A 24,718-nucleotide genomic window follows, 5' to 3' on the forward strand; every position below is an offset into this window, starting at 1 on the left:
CTCTTTCTAGGGTAAGACTATTTTATAAATATCCATTGATATTAATCCTAGCAGTAGGATTGTCATATAGTATCTGTATAGTTTTAATAATTGTGTCTTGGAAACCAAATCTATGTAAAACTCTGTAAAGAAAATTCCAATTAACCAAATCAAATGCTTTTTCAGCATCCATGCTTATCACTATTGCTTCGATTTTATTTTTTTGTATATGATCCATAATGTGAAGTGTCCTTCGTATATTGTCTTGAGTCTGGCGTTGTCGTATAAAACCTGTCTGATCATTACGTATCAGTATGGGTAGAAACTCATCTAATCGTTTGGCCATGATGGAGGTAAATAACCTATAATCTACACTAAGAACGGATATTGGTCTAAATGACCCACATTCCATTTTATCCTTGCCTTCTTTCGGTATAGCTGAGATTATTGCTTCCTTCCAACTGGCTGGCATTTGTGCCTTTTTTAGAGCCCAATTCAGTGTGGGGAGTAAAACAGGAATTAACTCATTTTTAAATTCTTTGCACCACTCTGCCATATACCCATCTGATCCTGGTGACTTGCTTAACTTAAGCCTACTAATTGCAGCTTTTAATTCAACTTCAGTTATGTCAGCAGTCATCCTTCTATTTTGTTCTTCGCTTAAAGTGGGTAACTCAAGAGAATTCAAGAAGGTGTCAATTTGGGTTATGCTTCCCCCTGGAACTTTGGAATATAGCGTTTTGTAAAACACTTCAAAAGTTTCTTGGATTTCACTTAGCTTATTTTTTTTTAATCATTTTCGTTCTTGGGTCCCTAATTCTATGAATTGTATTTTCTGCTATTTTTTTTCAGTTTCCACGCCAGTATTTTCATAGATTTCAATCCACTTTCATAATGTCTCTGTTTCAGAAACATTAAGTTTTTCCTGACCGACTTACAGAATTGTTTCAGACTAAAGGTTTTCATTACATGATATCGTGTAGAGCCCAGAGCTCCGCAGCTCTGCTCAACAATGGATTACACTCATATTTATAGTCAAAATATACGTGACGAAAAGCACTTTCGCACACAAATAGAGAAGTTTCACATGTTCCGGGCGATAACCTAAAGCATCAATCAGTTTAGAAGTTACTCTGCCTGCTGTGTTAGGGCAGATTACGGAACAATGAGTTCAGAGAGAAACAAGTTCCCACATCCTTCTTAAAGAACAAGCAAGCACGGGAGTCAGTTACTTATAGCTAGATACGGTCAGTTATTTGGCAATTTACCAAGACCAGACGGTACTGCTGTTGTGGCAGAAATGGCTCCCTAATCGGTAATAATGCTTTAAATTTTCTTCCACACACATGCATGCTCCGTGGCTTTCTCTGCAACATCTCAAAAATAACCTGTAGTTTTGCTTCTTTCTTTGCTCCATTTGGAGTTGCAACAAAAACTTGTTCTTATTTCAGAAGGTTTCAAATTTCAATAGCTCCTGAATTCTGAAAATATCCTTCCAGAGCATTCTTTCCATCAGTTTCCTCTGACCCTTCCATTTTCATCCCTTACCATGCTTTCACTATCCACTGATTGGTCCTCGGCTACCCAAAATGAATTCTGAACCTGAGATGACATTTGCCTCTTTTTCATCCATCACCCACATTTCCATGCCCACTTTTTTTGACCAGAGGTTCTCACCTATCTGCTGACCCCTTCTCTCATTTCAAAATTTCAATCCAACTAGACCCTATTACCCTCTCTAGGCTTATTCACTACTAATTCCAACACCAGATTGACTAGCTCAGTTTTTCTTATGGTTCTTCTCACTCTAACCTAGCTCCCCACCCCCCACTGAACTTGCTAGGGATGAAGGCTAACATTACTGGCAAACATCTGTCTCACAGAAACTGAATGTCAGCCCTCAGGTACGTCTCTGAACCTCCCAAGAGATTATAAACCTGCCATTAAATGTCAAATCATTATCTTCTATGTTGTTTCCTCCAGGCGTAATGTCCACTAATCATACCCAAGATACATAGGCAGGATATCTTAACAGACTTATTGATTTAGCCTGCTTTTGCCCCATGGTATTTTCTTCTATCTATCTTTTTTCTCCAGTGAGAATCCCTTCCAACTTATGTTCAGCACTTCTCCAATATCCATCCCCATCAACAGATTCCAATGCTTTGGTCCCAACAAGCTCTTCCTCATAATGGAAAATAAAATAAAATGGATCGCATTGTACCCTTCATTTGCCAGTTGATAATTTCCTTTCGTCACTTTGGTGAAAGTGTATATTTGCAGAGCAGACAGTTAAATCTAATAAGTATTTGTTCTGAAAACTCTATTAGAATATGGAAGTTTGAAGGAAAATGTGAAACATTAGCTGCAGAAATAGTAAACTTCTTTGGAGGCTTACAAAATATTATCAGAAGCACTTGCATTATTTCACTTACCTTAACTGAAAACCATTCCAATATCAAGTCTCACTGGCAGTCAGTATATCTTTTAGAACCATGCATCTCCTATTACTAATAATGAGAGAGCTAGTTGTTAGCATAAAAAAGTACCGTGGGATATAATATAAGGCATCCCAGCATAATCTGGTAAAGTGAGATCCCTGTAGTACCGTGTAATATTATCATCAGGCCTGTTAAATGTGTGATGTGGAAGTGATTCATGGCTAATTCTCATTATTTCTGTATCTCATTAACAGCTTTTCATGAAAGAGGTATCTGGATCTTTGGATTCCATCCTAATTATTTACTAGTATAAAGATTGCCGTCAGATACATTGTGGAACAACATCAAACTGAACACAAATGATATAGCAGCTCATTACTCAAGGATAACAATCTCTTGTTGCTCATTTTTCGATTCTATTGATATGCTTTAATTATATTCCCAATATGATTCCTCATTGATATGCTAAGTCTGCTTTAATTATAATTACTCTGTATGCCTTTCCTTCACAGCATTTTAATTACTTTATAACTGTTTCATTTTATGCCTGTGATTACAATCAAGGGAAGGGAGTCAATGCTGTGGAATGAAAGAGATTTTCAGCCACTCATTTTGCTACATTCAAGACAGACATCTGAAAATGAAATATTTTCAGCCCAGTCAAATAATACGCCTTGAAACCAGCTAGCAAAAAGAGATCTAACAATCCATATCCCATCATTTCTTCATCTCTCCGAACTATTCCTGAACTGAACTGATCTGTTGTCTGGTGTTGCACCCCTGCATCTGTTCTGATGTTTTTGAGATTGATCGGTTTCATTGCCCTTAATTTGAAATATTCTTTGATGACAATGATTGTGCTTTATTTAATATAGATCCAACATGTTATGATGTCTAGGTAATAGTTAAAAGAGAACAACTTGTTTGTTATATTGGCCATCGTTGGTAAACTCATTGGACTTTATCAATTCTCCTTAACCTTTAGATGAGTTAATGCATTTTCCTTCTCTCTCTCTTTCATCACACTTGTTGGAAGATGCCAAGTCCTAACAGAATTCTTTTTGCTTGCAGAACACTCCTTTTATAATTTCCCTATGCTGATAGTCATTGAAACCACAATCTATTTCATGATATTTTCCACTTTAACCCTTTGAAACACATTCTTAATCAAATATTGAAAGGCCTAGATAGGGTGGATGTGGAGAGGTTGTTTCCTATAGTAAGAGAGTCTAGAACTAGAGGACACCGCCTCGGAACACAGGCACATCCCATTAGAACAGATGAGGAAGAATTTCTTTAGCAAAAGGGTATAAATCTGTGAAATTCATTGCCACAGATGGCTGTGGAGGAAAAACTATTGGGAATATATAAGGTGAAGGTTGGTAAGTTCAATATTAAGGGCTTCAATGAGAAGGAAGGAGAAAGGGATTGAGAGGGATAATAAATCAGCCATTAATGAATAGCGGAGAAGACTCTCTCATCTATGTATCCAAACTTCTCTAAACTGTCACAATTGATCTTGCATCTACTACTTCCACTGACAGCTCATTCCACACTTGCACCATCCTCTGAGTGAAGAAGTTTCCCCTCAGATTCCCCTTAAATATTTCATCTTTCACCATAAACCTATGACCTATAAATCTAGTCTTACTCGACCTGATGGGAAAAAGCCTGCGCAATCCACCTTATCTGTACCCCCTCATAATTTTGTACATCTTTATAAGATCTCCCCTCATTCTCCTGTGCACCAGTGAATGAAGTCTATGAATCTAATGAAGTGAATGAATCTATTCAGTCTTTCCCCGTAACTCAGTTCCTCAAGCCCTAGTAACATCCTTGTAAATTTTCTCTGCACTCTTTCAAGCTTATTCATATCTGCACACAATACTCCAAATGAGGCCTCATCAAAATCTTATAAAGCTTCAACATAATATCTCAAATCCTGTGCTCAATGCTCTGATGCCTAGGGGCTGGGAAAATTAAATTACAACAGTCACATCTGTCTTCCTCTTTGGAAGTGATGAGTCCAACAATTGGATCCTTAATTTTTAATCTTCATTGACTTAATTTTTAACTGAGTTCCTTGACATCACATTTGGCCAATAGCTGTCACGATGTCAAAGGGAGGTCATGCTCACAACCCTCTAGAATGTAAATCTTTGTTCCATGTTTGTGATCAAGCATCATTGTAAAACTCAAACTGGACATCAGAGAGCAGACTATTGGAGAATATATGTCATCTGAAGTTATTGTTAAAGTCCCCTTCAGTCTCTTTGCTAATTTAACGGTAATTTGCTGGCTTGGATTTGTCTTGAATTGGTGAACAAAACATATTTGGACAATTTTCCACATGGTCAACTGAAAACCGTTAATGGAACAGATTGGTTTGGTGTCTGTTTGGAGTGCGATTCTTCACTTACTGTAGTTGGGATTGTTACGAACCCCGTAACTGGGTCACTTACCAGCAAAGATAGAGACGTCCGTTGAAGTCTGATGGTACTATTTTTAACAGTATTTATTAGTAAAAATACACAAAAATAATAGCAATGCAAATATACAGATAATATACGTCGTCAATACTAAATCTAAAAGTGCGGGTATAATAATAATCAATAAGAAATAAGCTCTATCGTTGTCTAGGGGATAATGTATTGTCCGATGGAAATATAAAGTTCACTCAGTTCATGCAGGCTGCAGCCGTTGGGGACCGCTGTGTTGCAATTGTTGGAGAGAGAGAGAGATTTGGAGAAAAACTTGCCGGCTTTCCTTTATGATTTCAATCCGTCAGGAGTCTCGTTGTCGTGGCCGTTCACTTGTGGCCTCTCCTTTAGCTAAACCGTTCTTCCGTGATGAGCCCGCCACCCCGGCAAGGGAGGATGCACACGAGCTCTCACTGGCGTTCGCTATAAAACGCTATCATGGGATTTCTAGCGTTTCTCCTGGTGCGTCTAAAGGGGTTGTTCCCCAGACCCCTCTTTTATCCTTACTCACGGGGTCTCAGATGTCAATCAGGTTGGGATGATGCAATCCCTCAACCAGACCACTCTGGTTGTCCCCTGAGGGGTTTCAATGAATAGTACAGTACTCAATACATAATTCAGTCTCCAAGAGACAATGGCCGTTATCAGTGGTTCCGTTCCGCTGAGGTCAGGACACATTCCAAACCTTGTGTATTCTGAGTGTCTCTCTCTCTCATTTCCTGGGTCCCAGACCCAAATTAATAGCGATCTTGCGATTCTCAAAAAGGAGGGGGCAACTTTGTACCCTTCGGCCCCTCAGAGTTGCTTCACATTCATAACAGGATGTTGTCTCGTCCCACAGAATCTTCTGTATCCAGTGCTCAGACTTTCTTTACCTTATGGTGTAATCTTGATTAACTGTAGACAGGCTTCTGCAATGTTGGGAAGAAGCCATGATCTAGCAAATTTCTGATGTACTGTGGAAAACATTCTGACTGGTCGCATCACCACCACGCTTGGAGACTCCAATGTGTATAATTGAAAAAGGCTGCAGAGGGCTGTAGGCTCTGCCAACTCCATTATGGCGTCCTTACCTTCAAGAACATCTTCGAAAGGTGGTGGTCCCAGACGGTGGCATCCATCACTAAGAACCCTCAACATCCCAGACATAACCTCTTTTCATCACTACCACCAGGGAGGAGGCGTAGAAACCTGAAAACACACATACAACATTTTAGAAACAGCTTTTCCCCTCTGCCAATAGATTTCTGAACAGTCCATGAACAGATAAACATAACTCACTATTCCTCTTCTGCACCATTTATTATTTTATTTTTTATTTATTGTAACTTATGTCTTGTACTAGATGTTGCCACAAAATAACAAATTCCATAAGATATGACAGTGATAATAAACCTGATTCTTACGGATGCTTCAGCTCTTCCTCTACCACTCAGCCGCTGGACTCTGTTGGTTGACGGGTTTTCCCCCCCATTAGCTGTTAATTGTCCACCAACATTCATGGCTGAAAGTATAGGACTGCAGAGTTCTTGTCTGATCTGTTGGTTGGGTGATGACTTGGTTCATCTATTGCATGCTCTTTAGCAAACATGCTATCCTGACTAATTAACATACTGGAGGAAGTCAGCATATCAGGCAGCATCTATGGAAAGGAGTAAGCAGTTGATGCTTTGGGCTGAGACCCTTCATCAGGATTGGAAAAGAAGGAGGAAGAAGGCAGATGAGGGGTAAGTACAAGTTAGGAGGTGATATGTGAAGACTGGTGGTCTGTGGGGGGGGCCAATGAAGTGAGAAGCAGATGGACCTCTACATTGCTGAGGACCATCAGGCTGCGGCACCATCACCAACCTCATCAACTCTGGAGAACTCCCATCCACTGCTGCCAAGCTCATAGTTCCCTTACCCCACAATGCTCATTTCTACCTCTTAACCAAGATCCACATTAAGCATCGAGCCAGCAACTCGGCCTCGTAAAAAAAAAAAGTCAAATACTACGGAAAAGGCAAAAATGCCACCCCATAGAGAAAGAACAACAACCAAGTTCCACAAACCCAAATGTCCGGGTAGGCCCATTGTTTCTGTCTGTTCCTGCCCCACTGAACTTTTGTCCACATACCTCTACTCCATTTTATCCCCCTTGGTTCAGTCCCCTCCCATCTACAGTACATCCTCGACACTTTACGTGCTCAAGGTCTCTTCAACACCTTTCAATTCCCTGACCTGGATCACCTTATTTTCACCATGGATGCCCATGTCCCTATACACTTCTATCTCCCATCAAAAAGGCCTGAAAGCTCTCTGCTCCTGTCTTGACAACAGACCTAACCAGTTCCCCTCCGCCATCACCCTCCTCAGTATGACAAGCTGATCCTCATACTCAATAAGCTCTTTTGGCTCCTCCCACTTTCTCCAAATCCAAGGGCACCTGCAGCATCTGATGCCAGGATGAGGATTTATTTTCCAGAACATCAGCAATATCCTGAAAGAGTCTGCACCTTGAAATATAAACTGCTTATTCATTTTCATAAATGTCACCTAACCTGCTGAGTTCCTCCAGAATTTTGTGTGCATTGCACCTCACCTATCACCTTCTAGCTTGTCTCCTTCTTTTCCCCCCACCTGCTTATTCTGTCTTCTTCTTCCTCCTCTTCCAGTCCCGAAGAATGTTTTCAACCTGAAACATTAATTGTATACCTTTCTCTGACATTAAATGTACCATCGGAACCTATTGTTTACTCTTTTCCATAGATGCTGTCTAACCTGCTGAGTTCCTCCAGCTTTTTGTGTGTTACTCCAGATTTCCAGCATCTACAGAATCTCTTTTGTGTTTTAGTTACCGAGTTACAGTTTCACAGGATATATCTGCTCTCTGTGTGCCTTTCCTCACTCCTCACTGAATGAGGGCTGATCCTTTGGGTTAGTAGTAAAGATAGGCTAGGCCATGAGGCAAACCTGAATAGCCAGTTTTGACCTGCCAGATCAATTCTGAGTCTATTCTATGTTATGTTACTCTGTAGAGACTTTGTGCGGACTTTGATTTCCACAAAGACTGTTACGGACAGATACATCTGCCACTGACAGATGGGTTCAGCCAAGGTCAACACAAGAAAACAAAAAACAGGAGCAGGCAAAGGCCACCTGGCCTGTCAATATCAAGCTTACAAATGATACAAAGAAAGGTGGAGAGCCAGGTAGTGTTGAGGAAGCAGGGAGTCTGCAGAATGACTTGGACAGATTGGGAGAATGGGCAAAGTAGCAGATGGAATACAATGCAGGTAGGTATACAGTCAGGCACATTGGTAGAAGGAATAAAAGCATAGACTAAATGGGAGAGAATTCAAAAAATGAAGGTGCTAAGGGACTTGGGAGTCCTAGTTCAAGATTCCCTCAAGGTTAACTTTCGGTTTTAGTTGGTAGTTCAAAGCTCGAAATAAATTTATTTTCAAAGTACATAAATGTCACCATATACAACCCTGAGATTCATTTTCTTGCAGGCAATCATAGTAATCAAAGAAACATAGCAGAATCATTGAAAGACCACACCCCACTGGATGGACAACAACCAATGTACAAAAAAAAATCAATAGACTGTGCAAGTGCATAAAGAAAGAGAAAAAAGAAATTATAATTTGCAAAAATTGTTAATACTCTAAAACAATATTATATTATCATAACATTTAGGAAAACTTGAAACACTTTAAGAACTACACACAGTAACACACAGAACAATATTAATGGTAGCACAATGCAATGGCTCCAAAATAGAGGCACTCATTAATAGAAAGACAAAACTGAGTAAAGTAATGAGAACACCAAAGTGATGGAAGAGATTAAAAATCAAAATTTAAATTTTAAGAGCAGAAATAGCCCACCTAATGGACTATAAAATGGATAACCTGAGCAAGAAAGTTAAGAGAAAAGCTAAAGAAATACAAGGTCCAAAAGCTTGGTGCATACAAAGCCAGACTAAATAGGTATATGAAATGCATTAGACAAAGAAAACATTATTATAATAAAAAAAAACCCGAACACACAGGCACAATTAAAGAAATGCAAATACCTGAAGTTACAATGTATATGCTGAAAGATGTTATAAAATATTCCCACAACTAGGAAAATGATGAGAGGGAATATAAATCAGTCATGATTGAACAACAGGACAGGCTTGATGGGCTGAATGGCTTAATTTGTGCCTAACTTGTGGTTTTATGAAACATGAACATAGCTGGTCAACTCTCAACTCCACCTCTCTGCCGATTCTCCTTGATACTGACTTCCTTGATCTTTCGAAAAAAAACGAATACCGACCTCCTCCTTAAATACTCCAAATGACCTATAATCAGTCAAGTTGATTTGTCATGCTTCTAATTCCATTTCTCGGCCACGGTAGGTGACTCTGGAACTCATGGAATGAGACGGTGCAGAGACCCCACCCTTTTATTATAAGTACCTGCACGGCCACTTGCCATATGTTTAAATAAAAATTTGGGTTTATTAAGAATTGTCCTGTCAGTTTACCTTTGTTTAAAAAGGGTAGTGTTGCATTGGCCGGGAATCGAACCCGGGCCTCCCGCGTGGCAGGCGAGAATTCTACCACTGAACCACCAATGCATCTGTTTGAAAACTTTGCTTCTGGACTTATATTGGATAAGCCACCAAATTAATTGACAAAATATCATAGTTTTTTGTAGCCCCGGAGGTTCCATGGAAAGTTTTTTTAATCACACGGAAAACACTTGTCTCTCCTTCTCTATTCAGTGGTAATGAAGTCACCCCACCCCAAACTCCCATTCGCGACGCGACGAGCGACAGGCGGCGCCTTTGCCCGCCCTGCCAACACGTGACGGGGACGCCGGCGCAGCGCTTACCGCGCATGCTCCAGTGTGCGACGTGTGACGTGTCCACGGAGCTTTGCGCGGAGGAGACGTGGCTCGAAATTAGGTGACCAAGTGGCGTGTAGGTTAAAACCCCCTCCAAGAGGTAAATCTGTTTCTTGGGTCTCGACAGGATTGTGTGGTCTGTGCGCGTAGCAGTAAATAAATTACTTCAAAGTGTATTTTCGCGGCATAGCCGGGTAAATTCAACTAGGCCACTTACATGAAGCTGGGTCGTTTGATGTGCGTTGACGTAAGGGGAGGGAAGGATTTGCTAATGGATTAAATGTTGTTAATAGGAATTCATTCATCGTCATTTCCTTGGTCCTTTTTCCTGGAAAGTATAATTGTGCGATCTTTGAACATACTGGTCAAGTTCTTGATTTTAAGGTGTTAAATTTGTAATTATGTATTTGAATATTTTGGTTGTCTAGCAGTTTTTTTACACGTACTCGGAATACTGAAGTACTAAGAAGTAATCATGCAGGCTGCATTTCTTATATCCTACTCAAACTTAGTGTCGTTCTAATGAAAGGTCTGGGCCTGAAGCTTCAACCGTTAACTCCTCTCTATAGAGGCTGCCTGACCTGTTGAGTTGCTCCAGAAGTTCTGTGTGTTCCTCCGGATTACCAGCATCCGCTAAATCTCTTGCGTTAGAGAGTGTTACTTCAGTGATTTTTATGCCTAATTTTAAGCAGTGTTTTGAGCTTTGGGCATATCACAGGAAAGAAGCATTTGACTTGGATTCATCACAATTATACCACAGTCGATTTATGAAGATACATTCTTTGAACTTGGTTGATATTCTCTGGACTTCAAAAAATGTGTATGCATGCAAAATAATACAATCTGATAAATTAGATAAGAGTATTCTTATGGTGAAGGAATTCACAATAGAGAGGAATAATAAAAGGAAATGCCATCCTCATCCTCCTCCCCCCCACCTTTCTTAAAACTGGAGTCTGGGTTGATTGAATTTTGCAAGACTGAGGGTAATATGTGGATTGTAAAGATGGGTTAGTAGATTACATCTTGACATTTATTAAATCAAATGATTGAACTTTGGGAAAATTAATGATCTGTGTTCACTAATATTTTTAACTGAGCCACAAGGTATATGAATTCCTGCAAATTTTAACTTTGCATGTGAACTAGAAGCATTAATACTATTCTTCTTTTAGTACCGTTCAGCCTTATCACTGGTTAAACCTTTATTTATAGCCCTTCTTAACTGGTTTACTGTATTTAATCATTCAGAGGTTTTGCTTTGTTGACTTCCGGAACTTCGGTAAGATGGCGGGTGCATGGATCCAGCAGCCTTTACGGGGCCACCAAAAGTGTTACTGTTTTTTAAAACTATTTTACAATTAACATTAAGAAGTTCAAGTAATGCAAATCTACTCCATCAGCGAGCTCCTCATCGGCAGAGGAGCTGGACTTGGTGCAGACTGTATTGCTGCCTGCTACAGAAAGACGTTGGATTCGGTACACGAAGGCCGTGTGCAGTCTAAACAGCAAGTGAATATCTTGAACTTTTTTCTTGTGATCCCAAGACCTTCTTGGACATTGGTAATGTGGAATGCTGGATGTCTGGTTCACTGGGGAGACCGATGGCAGGGGAGCTGTGTGGTCTCAGTTGTAATGTGGACTAGGCTCCATGCCACAGTGTTGTCTGTTTGCAGCTGCCCAGGAGAGAGGTATTGAAGTCCGTGCCCAGAGGCAGTGTGACACAGTTTCTGTGCTGGCGTTGATGCTGGTCTCCCGGGTTTGCTTGGTGAAAGGCAAGTAGGATTGTGTTCATCTACAAACTGCTGCAGGCTTGCTCTTGCCAACAACGTTCATGGTTTCAAAGGTATATTTAATATCAGAAATACATATACAATACACATCCTGAGATGCTTTTTCTTCGCAACCATCCATGAAAAGAGGAGTGCCCCAAAGAACGAATGACAGTTAAATTTTAGAACCCCAAAGCCCCCGGCTCCCCCCCACGCGTAAGCAGCAGCAAAGCAGCTATCCCACCAGCAAAAAAGCATGGCCGCCCCCACAGAGTACTCAAGCGTGCAGCAAAGCATCAGTAAAGACCCAGACGCAGTAGCCCAGAGACTACTTATTTACCTGGTAATTTGACATGTCACAGGCTCTCTCTTTCCCTAATAAGGGAAAAGGAGGTGTGTTTTTCACAGCGAGAGGGGAGACATAACAAACAACTCGCTGATTTATGATGTTATAAGTCACTTTTTCTGAGCTCTGTGCCCAAAGAACTCGGGTCTCTGGGCACAAAGCCAGCTTGCTGCTTTCGATCTTCCATGACCGAATCCCTGCAGAGACACGGACCACGAGTCTGCCCGCCTCCAAAGCCGCCAGATCCTGGAACTCTGAGGGCGAGCTAATCTTTTAGGCTGTGTCCTTGGTATATCGAATAGCTGCCAGTTGTGAGACCCCGAGAGCGGGTCCCATTCCCGCAGTGAACCAAAGTCAGTGCGTAATTCCAGGTCAGGGTCTTCAAAAGAACCCTGAAAGGGAAAAATAGAGATATTTCTGACGATGGAAGCCAAGGATTTGCTGTTAAGCGCCACTGTCTCTTTAGCTGCACCCATGGATGCAGGGACTTGGGCTATATATTTTTTGTGGCTGTGTACTATCTTATGTGCTACATGTGCTGTGTATGATTGTTGGTACTAAGTTTTATACCTTGGCCCTGGAGGAATGCTGTTTCATTAGGCTGTATTCGTGTATAGTTGAATGATAATCAAATGTGAACATGGACACTGATGGAGTTTAGATGAGTACATGGATATGGTAGGGATATGGAGGGCTGTGGTTCTGGTTCAGGTTGATGAGATCTAGACAGTTTAAATTGATCCGCATGGATTAGATGGGCCAAAGGGCCTGTTTCTGTGGTGTAGTTTTCTATGACTTGAATCCTAAATATTAGTAATTCTTTGTTTTTGTAGGGTAGTCACTATGAATGTGTACATAACAACTATAGTTATGACTGGAAATTAATTATTTAATGTTTGGAAAGAAATTCCATATTGCAATCGTTTCTAGTCATCATGCTTCTGTATGGGAATTGTTGTGCAAGATCACGTCAAGTCACTTTTTTTATTGTCATTTCGACCATAACTGCAGTACACAGTAAAAACAAGATGTTTTTCAGGACCATGGTGTTACATAAAACAGTACAAAATCTAGACTGAACTACATAAAAAACAACACAGAAAAAACACTACTCTAGACTACAGACCTACCCAGGACTGCATAAAGTGCACAAAACAGTGCAGGCATTACAATAAATAATAAACAGGACAATAGGGCAGTAAGGTATCAGTCCAGGCTCTGGGTATTGAGGAGTCTGATAGCTTGGGGGAAGAAACTGTTACATAGTTTGTATGAGGGGTGCGTGGGGTCCTTCATAATGCTGTTTCGTTTGCGGATGCAGCATGTAGTGTAAATGTCCATGATGGCGGGAAGAAAGATCCTGATGATCATCTCAGCTGACCTCACTATCCGCTGCAGGGTCTTGAGATCCAAGATGGTGTAATTTCTGAACCAGGCAGTGATGCAGCTGCTCAGGATGCTCTCAATACAACCCCTGTAGAATGTGATGAGGATAGAGGGTGGGAGATGGACTTTCCTCAGCCTTTGCAGAAAGTAGAGACGCTGCTGGGCTTTCTTTGGTATGGAGCTGGTGTTGAGGGACCAGGTGAGATTCTCCGCCAGGTGAACACCAAGAAATTTGGTGCTCTTAGCGATCTCTACCGAGAAGCCGTCGATGTTCAGCGAGGAGTGGTGGCTCCATGCTCTCCTGGAGTGTAATGAATTTGGAATCCTCTGGCACCAAGGGCAGTGGAAGCCAAATCTTTAGCAACAGTTCTTGTAAAAAGTATTCATCCCCTTTTGGATGTTTTAATGTTTTACAACATTGAATCATGGTTCAAATTTAGCTTTTTTTGACACTGATCAACAGAAAACTCTTTCATGCCAAAGTGAAAACAAAATTTCTACAAATTGGTTTAAATTTATTACAATTATTAAACACAAAGTAATTAAATGCATAATTACTCACCCCCTTCTTAGATATAATTTAGTAGATGCACCTTTGGCAGTAATTACAGCCTTGAGACTGTGTAGGTAAGTCTCTATCAGCTTTGCATGTCTGGACATTGCAAATTTTCCTCCTCCCTGTGATGCGGGGCAGTTCATGGTTGAATTCGCTAGTGACTCCGTTCTGCGTATTCAATGTTATGACGCAGTTTTGTTTTAAAGTGGAGTTTTACTTTCAGCCCTAAGCCTCAAAGGTTTACTGGCAGTTTTGCTACAATACTGCCAGTTCAGTCCAGTCGGAGAGTGAAGATTTATCGAAGTTCGGGAAGCTGGGAGAATCGAGGAAAGTTGGTGGTGTCGGCTGTAAAGCAGGTTTGACCTTATTAAATCTTCGTACAAGGAGTTAGTAACCTGTGTCCATGATAACTCCTGCATTTCTGAAAGCAGAAAGAGTTGGACGCAGAGTTTCGCTAAGGAAAGGTCAGTGCCTTTAAACCGTTCTATTTTCTTCAATCGTAAGTCCCTCGGCAAAGCATACTTCAGCTGGGATCAGCAGTAACGTCGCGAAAGAGGATTTTATTACTCCAAGGGAAGTCTCTCCTCACTGACTGTGTAAATCATTTTGGACTTTTTGCAATACTACTTTAAAGAACTGAGTTCGCAATTCTCGCTTTAAGAATTGTTTGAGCTGTGGTAGAGCAGTCAACTTCCGGTTAAGTTAGTCGTTTGTTTACTTTTGGGTTTTTTTTTAGCAGTGTTTAATAAATGTTTTATTTGTTATCAAAAAACTTGTCTCAATTATATATTCATTGTTGTTGGATCATAACATTTGCAAAACTGCTCAAACTCCGTCAGATTGCATGGGAATTGTGAGTGAACAGCCCTTTTCAAGTCCAGCCACAAATTCTCAATTGGATTGAGGTCTGGACTCTGACTTGGCCATTCCAGAATATTGACTTTGTTTTTAAGCCATTCCTGTGTAGCTTTGGCTTTAGCCAGCCACCACTAAGTTTCACAGCAGGGATGGCATGTTTTGTTGAAGTGCAGTTTTAGGCTTATGCCAAACATAGCATTTAGTCTGATGACCAAAAAACTCAATTTTGGTTTCATCAGACCGTAGAACCTCCTTCCAGCTGACTTCAGACTCTCCCACATGCCTTCTGGCAAACTCTATCCAAGATTTCATGTGAATTTTTTCCCTCAACAGTGGCTTTCTCTTTGCCACGCTCCCATAAAGCTGCGACTAGTGAAGCACCTGGCAACAGTTGTATGTGCAGTCTCTCCCATCTTAGCACTGAAGCTGGTAACTCCTCCAGAGTTGTCGTAGGTCTCTGGTGGCCTCCCTTCTTGCACGGTCACTCCGTTTTTGAGGAAGGCCTGCTCTCCAGCTGTGCCATATTCTATCCATTTCTTGATGATTGACTTTACTCCAAGGGATATTCAATGTCTTGGAAATTTTCTTTTATCTATCTCCTGACTTCAGTATCATGGAGTTGCTTGGAGTATTCTTTTGTGTTCATGGTGTAATTTTTGCCAAGATACTGACTCACCAGCAGTTGTTCCTTCCAGATACTGGTATAATTTTACTACATATCAATTGAAATTGAGACTGCACATGGTGATCTCCATTTAACTAATTATGTGCCTTCTAAAACCAACTGGCTGCACCAGTGATTTGATGTAAATACTTATGCAATAAATTATTTTGTCTTTTATATTTGTAATTTAGATCTTTTCACAGATCTGTTTTCATTTTTACACAAATCTTTTTGTGTTGATCAGTGTGAAGAAGCCAAATTAAATCCACTGTGATTCAATGTTGTAAAATAACACAAGCTGCATCACAGAGTTTGTAGATTTTATCCTGTTTAGAAGTTATCGTGTATTAGGTGTACTACTGTGCTTTATGCGCTGGTTTGGTGAAACGTTTCATTTCTATATACAGTATATGATTTTATAGCATGTATGTACAGGCAGTCCCCGGGTTACGTACGAGTTCCGTTCTTGAGTCCGTCTTTAAGTCAGATTTGTACGTAAGTTGGAACAAGTACATCCGGTATTATTTAGTGTCAGTTAGTCAAACATTTGTCTTAGTATATAGTATATATTTTACCTTTCTATGCATATAAAACACTTAAGAAACATATGTATTCCAATAATTAAACCACTGCGTTGCTTAGTAATAATTGTAGCTTTCATCAGGGCAGGGCCTTTCACGTGCTCCATTATTCTAACTTTATCCTTTAAAATTGTTCCGATCGTTGACCAACTGTAGCCTAACGCTTTTCTAATGACCAATGACATTTCAACTCTTTCTTTTCCTCTTTATTATTTCCACTTTATTTTCAATCGCGATCGCTTCCCGTCAATGGAACAGAAACACTGCGGGCGGTGTGTCCTGACCTGTGCCGACTCCTGAGGTCTGCTGGGTCCTAAGGACCACAGCACTGAATTCCTCAGGTGCTAAACTGCACAGGTTAAATGGGACAAGTGGGGGCTGTGCTGGGTTTGGGTATTTGATCCTCCACAATATTCCGCGTGGGAATTTAAACTGGAGGTGGCAGTGTTTTTTTTACAAGTTGCGAGCTCGACATCAACCTGGCACGGGAGCGGTCTGTCACTGGATCGAACTTGGAAACCTCCGTTCTCCAGCCTGGCGCTGATCTCACTGCGCCACCAGCTGACCGGAACGGGGGTGGCGGGTGCGGGGTCAGGTTGAATCTTACTAAGAAAAATTTAAGCCAAATACAACAGTGTCAACGGCAACAACTTAAAATGGCGGACCGCGTCGCAATCTGACTTAAAATGGCGGACGGCATTCTCCTTCCTCGGTTCGTAAGTACGAATTGTCCGTAAGTTGGACGTTCATAAACTCGGGGACTACCTGTAGTTAAATGACAACACACTTCACTTCACATTACTGCTGGATAAATATTTTGTGATTGGAATCTGGAATTATCTATTGATGGGTTCCAGAATTGCACTGGTTCATTAATTTCACAATAGTTTACTTTGCACAACAGCTGTGTTCTTCGTATTTTTTTCCAATTTTTTAAAATTTTTCTTTAATTTTTTAAAATTTTTCTTTTAGGATGATCACAGACGTGCAGCTGGCAATTTTCGCCAACATGCTAGGAGTGTCTTTATTCCTCCTAGTTGTCCTGTACCATTATGTTGCTGTAAACAATCCCAAGAAACTGGAGTGATGTAAAATCACAATCTTAACATTTAACAGGTAATGTTTTATGAAAAATAATCACTGACTCAATATTTGTGAAATATAGTCATGCCTGTTTGTGAAACAGCTTTATCTCGAAATGGTTGTGGCTCAGATTTATTTATTATGTGTACATGGAAACGTAGTGAACTGTTGTTTGGTTAACAGTACGTTTAAGGATGCGCTGAGTGCAGCCCACAAGTCTTGCCACACATTCTGATGTCAGCACTGCATCCACAATGTTCAGTAGAACAACACGAGCAGCAACAATTTACAGCCTAAACTTATGAATAACAATAACTTTGTTCTTTTTGTTTTATAGTGTGAAGATTAGGACCAAAAACAAATTACTTGAAAGATGCAAGCTAGCAAAGGAACAAGATGAAGCAAGGTCCACACTGGATTTCACCAATACTGCTTTCAAAATAAAATGTATACTTTGTACTGGGAGGGAAAATGTGCCTTGTCAATAATATTTATATAGCTGAAATTGTGAACCACACATCTTTGTGATTCCCTTAAAATGATATACAAATTAAAATCAGAGTGAAAACTGTATTGATTGGGGAAGGATGAATAGTTGCTACTCCACCTTTGGTGAAATGTTAACAAATTAAGCTTCAAAAATACCAGTTGTAGATCAATTGGTAGTGTAACCTGTTGCTGCAGTAACTAAGTTAATTAGTAAATTGCTTATTGCAAGATTAGAATAAATTGTCTCAAATGTAGATACATTTTTATTTCAACCCTAAATTGGAGTAAGGTAGAAATCATTGAAAGCAATTTGAGCTGGAGAAAAACATGATATTTATCTAGTTCTCTTCCAGAAATGCAGCATTAAAATCTGAAACCAGTGTTTGGCACAGTGGATTTAATAAAATCAAAAGAACAGAAGAAATAGGAACGATCTGTTGGTCTAGCTCTATTTTCATGCAAGGTCTTCAACATGTTTCCATGATTCTACCTTCACAGCTTGCCAGAATAGAAGATTCCAAGTATCTAAGATCCTCAGAATCAGGTTTAATATCACTGGCATATGTCATGAAATGTGCTGTTTTGTGGCAGCACTGCAGTGCAATACAGTTTAAAAAATCTAAATTGCAATAAAAAATATAGAAATAAGCAAGTAGTATAAACAGAGCAAAAAAGGGGAAAATAGTGAAGTAATGTGTATGGGTTCATTGTCCATCCGGAAACCTGATTGCAGAGGGGAAGAAACTGTTTCTGAAACAATGAGTGAATGGACAATGTTCAAGGTGACAAGTTTCTTCAAACTAATAATGAAGTATAGCTGCTGCCGTGCTGCCTGTGTTAATTGTATCAATACGTTGAGCTCAGGATAGATCCTCAGAGATGTTGACACCCAGGATCTTGAAACTGCTCACCCTTTCCACTACTAATCCCTCAAGGACTGGTGTGTGTTCCCTTTACTTGCACTTCCTGAAGTCCACAATCATCTCCTTGGTAGGAATGACTTTGAATGCAAGGTTGTTATTTTGACACCACTTTTGGATATGATTTTTTAAAATTAGATTGACTAAATATTATTTTCTTTGCAGATTAACAATCTGCTTGCATTTTATAGCATTCTTATATGCATATAACTGCCTAGTATGCTTCCTAGTGGTAATAGTTCAAAGTAAATTTATTATCAAAGTACATACAGGTTACCATATACAATGGTGAGATTCATTTTCTTGCAGGGATATTCAATAAATCTATAGAAATGATAACCATAACAGAATCAATGAAAGACCGCCCAACTAGGGTGTTCAACCAGACAACTAACTGCAAATAAAAAATGAAGAATTTATAATAAATAAACAAACAATAAATATTGAGAACCTGAGATGAAGATTCCATTAGTTGTGGGACCATTTCAATAATGGGGCAAGTGAAGTTAACCCCTTTGATTCAAGAGCCTGATGGTTGAGAGGTAGTAACTGTTCCGGAACTAGGTGGTGTGAGTCCTGTGGCTCCTGTATCATCTTAATGGCAGCAGCGAGGAGAGAATGTGTCCTGTGTGGTGGGGGTCCCTGAGGATGGATGTTACTTTCCTATGACAGCGTTTTCATGTAGATGTGCTCAATGGTTGGCCCTGTGATAGACTAGGCCATATCCATTGCTTTTTGTCAGATTTTCTATTTTCAACAGCTTTGGTGTTTCCATACAAGGCTGTGATGCATCCAGTCAATATATTCTTCACTACACATCTAAAGAAGTATGTCAAAGTTTAAGATGTTGTGGAATCAATGCAAACTCCTAAGAAAGTAGAGGTGCTGCCATACTTTCTTCATAACTGCACTTATGTGCTGGGCCCAGGACAGTCCTCTGAAGTAACACCTAGGAATTTTGAGATGCTAACACTCCCCACCTCTGATCCTCCGATGAAGACAGGTTCATAGACCTCTGGTTTCCTTCTGAAGTCTATAATCAGCTCCTTAGTCTTGCTGACATTAAGTAAGAGGTTGCTGTTATGACACCATTCAGCCAGATCTTCAATCTCCCTCCTATATGCCACCTTTGTATTGCCCTCAACCAGCTGATCTATCAGTCCTGTACATCACTTGTCACGATCTGAAATTCTGCCAACTATAGTATCATTGGCAAATTTATAAATGGCATTTGAACTCTGCCTAGCCACACAGACGTGGGTGTAGAGAAGAGAGCAGTGGAGTAAGCACGCATCTTCGAGGTACACTAGTGTTGATTGCAAGGAGGAGATATTGTTTCCAATCTAGACTGCTTCTGTTCTCCCAGTGAGGGAGTTGCAGAGAGAGGTACAGAGTCCCACAATTTGGAGCTTTATTGATTAGTATGATGGTATTGAATGTTGAGCTGAAATCAATAAACATCAGCCTGACTTATGTATTGCTATTGTCCAGGTGAGCCAAGGCTGAGTGGAGAGCCAATGAGATTGCATCCACTGTAGAACTGCCATGACCAACCTCTCAAAAGTCCTTCATAACAGTAGATGTGACTGCAACTGGGTGATACTCATTGAGGCAGCTCACTCTGCTCTTCTCACTGGTATGACTGTTGCCATTGTGGAACAGGTGGGAACCTCTGACTGTAGCAGTGGAGATTGAACACCCTTACTAGCTGGTTGGCACAGGCTTTCGGTGCCCTACCAGGTGTAGCATCAGGGGCTGACGCCTTGCAAGGGTTCACCTTTGTGAAAGATGTTCTGACATTGGTCTTAAAGACAGGTCACCAAATGCTGCAGGGATTTGCATAGGTTTAGTTTTATTCTCCCTTTCAAATTGTACGTCAAAGATGTTGAGCTCAACTGGGAACAGGAAATATCCTTTTGGCATCTAATTGTAAATGTTCTGCACGATTTTATATTCCAATAAAGGCACCTCATTCCTGAACTTCAGTGACCATGACATGATCTATTCCTCCTTTCCTCATTTTAGCAGCACTGTATCCTTATTTTCTTTGTTCAGACTGGCCTTATGCAGAAGAGTTTAACAAAAGTTTATTAGTACTAATTACAGCTAAAATAATTCAATGAGTGAAAATTATATGGAATATAATAACAACAAAATACCAAGCACTGTTCCAATCTTAGAGATCTAATGATATTGTGTTTAACTTTTAATGGCACTTTCAATCCCACATAAATTTCATTAACTTTGGTTCTGAATACAGCTCACCCTGGTGATCAATGGAAGGAATCTGCCCCAGTTTGCAGTTTATTTGCTGGTTGCCATGGTTTGCATTCTCTCAGAAAAGCTGTCCTTTTCAATGCAAAAGATCAACACTGACAATGGATTCACATTCATTCTCCCTTTTGATTGTTCCTTCTGTGCCCAGATTATTCCTTATATCCAAATTAAATCAGTTTGCATTGCTTGATTTAGTTACGCCCTATGAATTTTCAAAGGAAGGTTGTTTTGACAGGAGAGGTCACCAGCACAACCTGTTTACTGAAATTCTGCAGACTTGCTGCAGGGAAAATGGGTTACTGTGTTATCTGCAATTATTGCAGTTAGGAAAAGGTGTTGAACCAACAGGGTTGTTGTAATAGGTGACTTCAACTTCCCTAGTGTAGATTGGGGCCTTCATTGTGTAAGAGGTGACACATACACTTTGAAAATAAATTTACTTTGAATTTTGAAACAGTTTAATCTGACCAAATGTCAATGTTGCACATTGGGAGACCAAATATCAATTGACCAAATGTCAATATATTATTAATGACAAGTCCTGTAAGTGTTCATGAATTCCACCAATTCACCACCTCTGGCTAAAGTAATTCCTCCTCATTTCTGTGCTAAAGGGATGTCTTTATGTCCTGAGGCTGTGCCTTTTGTTCCTAGACTCCCCCACTATAGGAAACATCCTCTCCATGAAGACATGATCTAGTCCTTTCAATATTCATGTCAGGGTGCTGGAGCAGGGATCCAATCGCAGACCCAGTACTGTGCACACAGTGATATGAACTGAGTAACAAATCCAGAGGTGCAAACCAAGTTGGCATCAAAGTTCAGGCAGAAATAAAATATCCAGAGAAATCCAAAAGCCAGAATCGGGAAACAGACAGAGTAGGGCTGGAAAGGCTGAGGAAAATTCACTGGCACAATGTGGCAACAAACAGCTGAAAACACAGGACTAAAATACACTGAGCAATAAGCAGAGAGGCAGATGATAGGTGGAGCACAATGAGACAGAAGTGGCAGCAGAACAGGTAATAATGAGAAACAGGTGAGAGGCAGAGTACTCAGTAATCCAGGGGTCGGAGTAGAGCAGGAGCACATGGGGCATGAAAACAAACGAGCACATGGCAATACAAAACCACAGGCTGATGGCTTGGGGGGAAAACACAAAAAGACAAAAGTTCAATTGGAGGTACTGGCAATTGGATAGGTTTGAATGAGAATTCCCCCCTGCCCCCCACAACCACATCATTCTTCTAAACTCCAGTAAGTACAGGCCCAGAGCCCCATCTCTCATGCTCCTCATGCATTAACCTTTTTATTCCCGAGATCATTCTCATAAACCACCTCTAGCCCCTCCCTGATGCCATCATTTCCTTTCTTAGATAAGAGGCCCAAAATTGCCCACAAAACTCAGTGTTCTGACCAATGCCTTATACAGCCTCTCATTACATCCTTGCTTTTAAATTCGAGTCTTCATGAAATAAATGCTCACATTGAATTTGCCTTCCTTACTATCAACTCAACCTGCAAGTTAACCTTTAGGTAATGCTGCATGAAGATTTCCAAGTCCCTTTACAGCTCTGATTTCCGAATTTACTCCGCATTTAGAAAATTGTCTATGTCTATTCCTTCTAGGACTAGAGAGCACAGCACCAGAAGAAAAGGACGTCCCTTTAGAACAGAGACAAGGGGCAGTGTCTTTAGCCAGAAGGTGGTGAATCTGGAATTTATTGCTACAGATGGCTGTGGAGGCCAAGTCATTGGGTATATTTAAAGCAGAGGTTGCTAGGTTCTTGATTAGTAAGGAAATCAAAAGTTATAGGGAGAAGGCAGAATAATGGGGTTGAGAGGGATAATAAATCAGCCATGATGGAATGGCAGAGCAAACTCAATAGGTCAACTGGCCTAATTAGGCTCCTCTGTTCTACCTAAGTGCATGACCATACACTCTCCCACACTTCATTCCATCTGCCACTTTTTTGCTCATTCTCCTAGTCTGTCTAAATCCTTCTGCAGACTCCGTTTTCCCAGCACCACCTGTCTGATTCGTCCACAAACTTCGCTATAAATCCATTGGCTTTGTGCAGAGGGATCTAGGGGTTGAAATTATTGGCTTCCAGAAAGCAGCTACACAGATTGATAGGGTAGTAAAAAAGGGCAAAGGGCACATGGCATGTTTATCTACATTAGTTCAGGCATTAAACTCATGGAATTATATCATAGCTTTATAAAACACCGGTTATGCTACATCTGGAATAATGCAGTCAGTTCTGGTGCCTTATTATTGGAAGGATGTAGAGGCTTTGGAGAAGGTGCAAAAGAAGGATGCAACCTGGATTCGAAGCATATGCAATGAGAAGTTAGACAAGTTTGGGTTCTTTTATCTTGTGTGGCAGAGGCTGAAGGAAAATCAAATAGAAGTTTGAGAGGCATGGATAGACAGCCAGTGTCTCTTTTTTCAGATTGTCAAAATGTACAAGAGGCATTCATTTAAAATGATAGTGGGGAAGTTCAAAGGAGAAGCGCAGGTTAAGTTTTTACGGAGTATGGTGGGTGTCTGGAATACACTACCCGGGTGATATTGGAGACAAATATGACAGAGGCATAGAAGAGACTCTTAGATAGATACATGAAAATGCAGGGTGGAGGGATATTGATATAGTGTACGCAAATTAGTTTCGTTAAAAATGATTATTTTAATAAGTTCATCACACACCATTGTGGGGCGAAGGGTCTGTATCTGTGCGGTACTGTTCTTTTGTCTTTGGGTGTATAGGCCGTGATGACAGGCTGGTAGGGAAATTTTCATCAGTTTTTGGAAGTGTTCGGCCATCCAGAGTTAAATCCATTTCTTGATGTCGGGGCTTGGCACTTGGAATAAATCCATTAATAACTCTCGGAGCCTTCACTAATGCACACCCTTATTAAACAAAATTGTACGTGGTACTACATGGGTGTGATCTCAGCAATTCTAGTTGGACTTTTATATGGGAGTTTTGGAAGGTTTTCCATTGTTAATATAAGTCAATCTGATACATTCCAATAAATAATTTAGGATGAAGGAATTACAATATGGTTCTGATGAAGTACTGTTAAGATTCAGATAGTCTTGGCTTCTCAATGAAAAAAGCGAGCGACTTCAAAACGTGACGCGAGACACTAGGTAAAATAAGGGAATAAATTACTTTAGTCCTACTTTTTAAAGCTCTATTGCACTGACAATCTGTGGAAAATTCAGCCGAGATTTTAAAAAGCAGCGGTTCCTCCCTGGATCTTCGATGAAACGCTGCAAAAGCACCACTGCCACGTCGCTCCAGTCTTCTCTCCTCACCAATGAGCGGCAAGCTTGAAAGACGGTGCGATAATCTGTGACCAGTGGGATACGCGGTTGTGAGCCGCCTAAAATCTCCTTAGAAACGGGATTGGGGCGGTCTAACGTGGATTTGTGTGGGAAAAGGTGTCGTTTCGATGCTGTTTGTTTACAGCTGATTTTTATCGGCTCGTACAGATATATCAAGATCTGGATATAACTGTATCTTTACCGGTGATGTTCCCCTGACATCGATCTTCGAGCTACCACTCCTCAGAAACAGAAACGGGCCCTAACGTGTTGACCATGGAGGTAAATTTCAATCGTGTCGACTACCTACAGGTAGGTCTCTTGAACCATTCAGCAATGTTTTTCTTTTAATTACGGCCTGGCTACTGCGTTTAAATTCTTTTGGTGAAAAGCAGTATTTTTTATATTCGACACATAAACCTAGTCGTCGAGCGTATTCACAGTGAACAACTGGAATTTGTTTATGTCACATGTACTGAGGTACTTGAAAAAACTTGTCTTGCATACTGTTCATACAGATCAGATCATTACAAAGTGCACTAAGGGTAAAACAATAACAATACAGAATAAAGTGCAACAGGTACAGACAAAGTACAGTGCAGGTAAACAATAAGGTCATAACAAGATAGATTGTGAGGCCAAGAACCCAACTTATACTACTAACCCGCTGTA

At 40.5% G+C, this 24,718-nt stretch overlaps 2 protein-coding genes and 1 non-coding gene across 5 annotated transcripts in view; 2 read left to right on the forward strand and 1 right to left on the reverse strand.

Annotated features, from left to right (window-relative positions):
- Window positions 1-9,440: 9,440 nt before the first annotated feature.
- On the reverse strand, window positions 9,441-9,511 carry trnag-gcc (transfer RNA glycine (anticodon GCC)). The gene has a single exon. It is a non-coding gene; the product is annotated as a tRNA-Gly (tRNA).
- Window positions 9,512-16,915: 7,404 nt separating this feature from the next.
- Window positions 16,916-17,945, forward strand: ost4 (oligosaccharyltransferase complex subunit 4 (non-catalytic)). Its single transcript, XM_073042853.1, has 2 exons — window positions 16,916-17,059; window positions 17,364-17,945. The coding sequence occupies exon 1, from the start codon at window positions 16,917-16,919 to the stop codon at window positions 17,028-17,030; it is 114 nt and encodes a 37-aa protein (XP_072898954.1). The 5' UTR covers window position 16,916; the 3' UTR covers window positions 17,031-17,059; window positions 17,364-17,945.
- Window positions 17,946-24,096: 6,151 nt separating this feature from the next.
- bbs7 (Bardet-Biedl syndrome 7) overlaps window positions 24,097-24,718 on the forward strand; it is a 57,907-nt gene continuing 57,285 nt past the window's right edge. For 2 of the 3 annotated variants that reach the window (XM_073042854.1, XM_073042855.1), the window contains exon 1: window positions 24,100-24,358. In XM_073042854.1, coding sequence (XP_072898955.1) covers window positions 24,323-24,358 — 36 coding nt within the window. In that variant the 5' untranslated portion in view covers window positions 24,100-24,322. Of the gene's footprint in view, window positions 24,359-24,718 lie in introns of all 3 variants that reach the window. The other variant, XM_073042856.1, reaches the window with a different exon arrangement.

The sequence above is a fragment of the Hemitrygon akajei genome, chromosome 4 (assembly GCF_048418815.1).
Source record: "Hemitrygon akajei chromosome 4, sHemAka1.3, whole genome shotgun sequence".
NCBI lineage: Eukaryota > Metazoa > Chordata > Chondrichthyes > Myliobatiformes > Dasyatidae > Hemitrygon > Hemitrygon akajei.

Excerpts from the sequence above, each read along its gene's own strand:
- ost4 (XM_073042853.1), top strand. The coding sequence starts at position 16,917 with ATGATCACAGACGTGCAGCTGGCAATTTTCGCCAACATGCTAGGAGTG.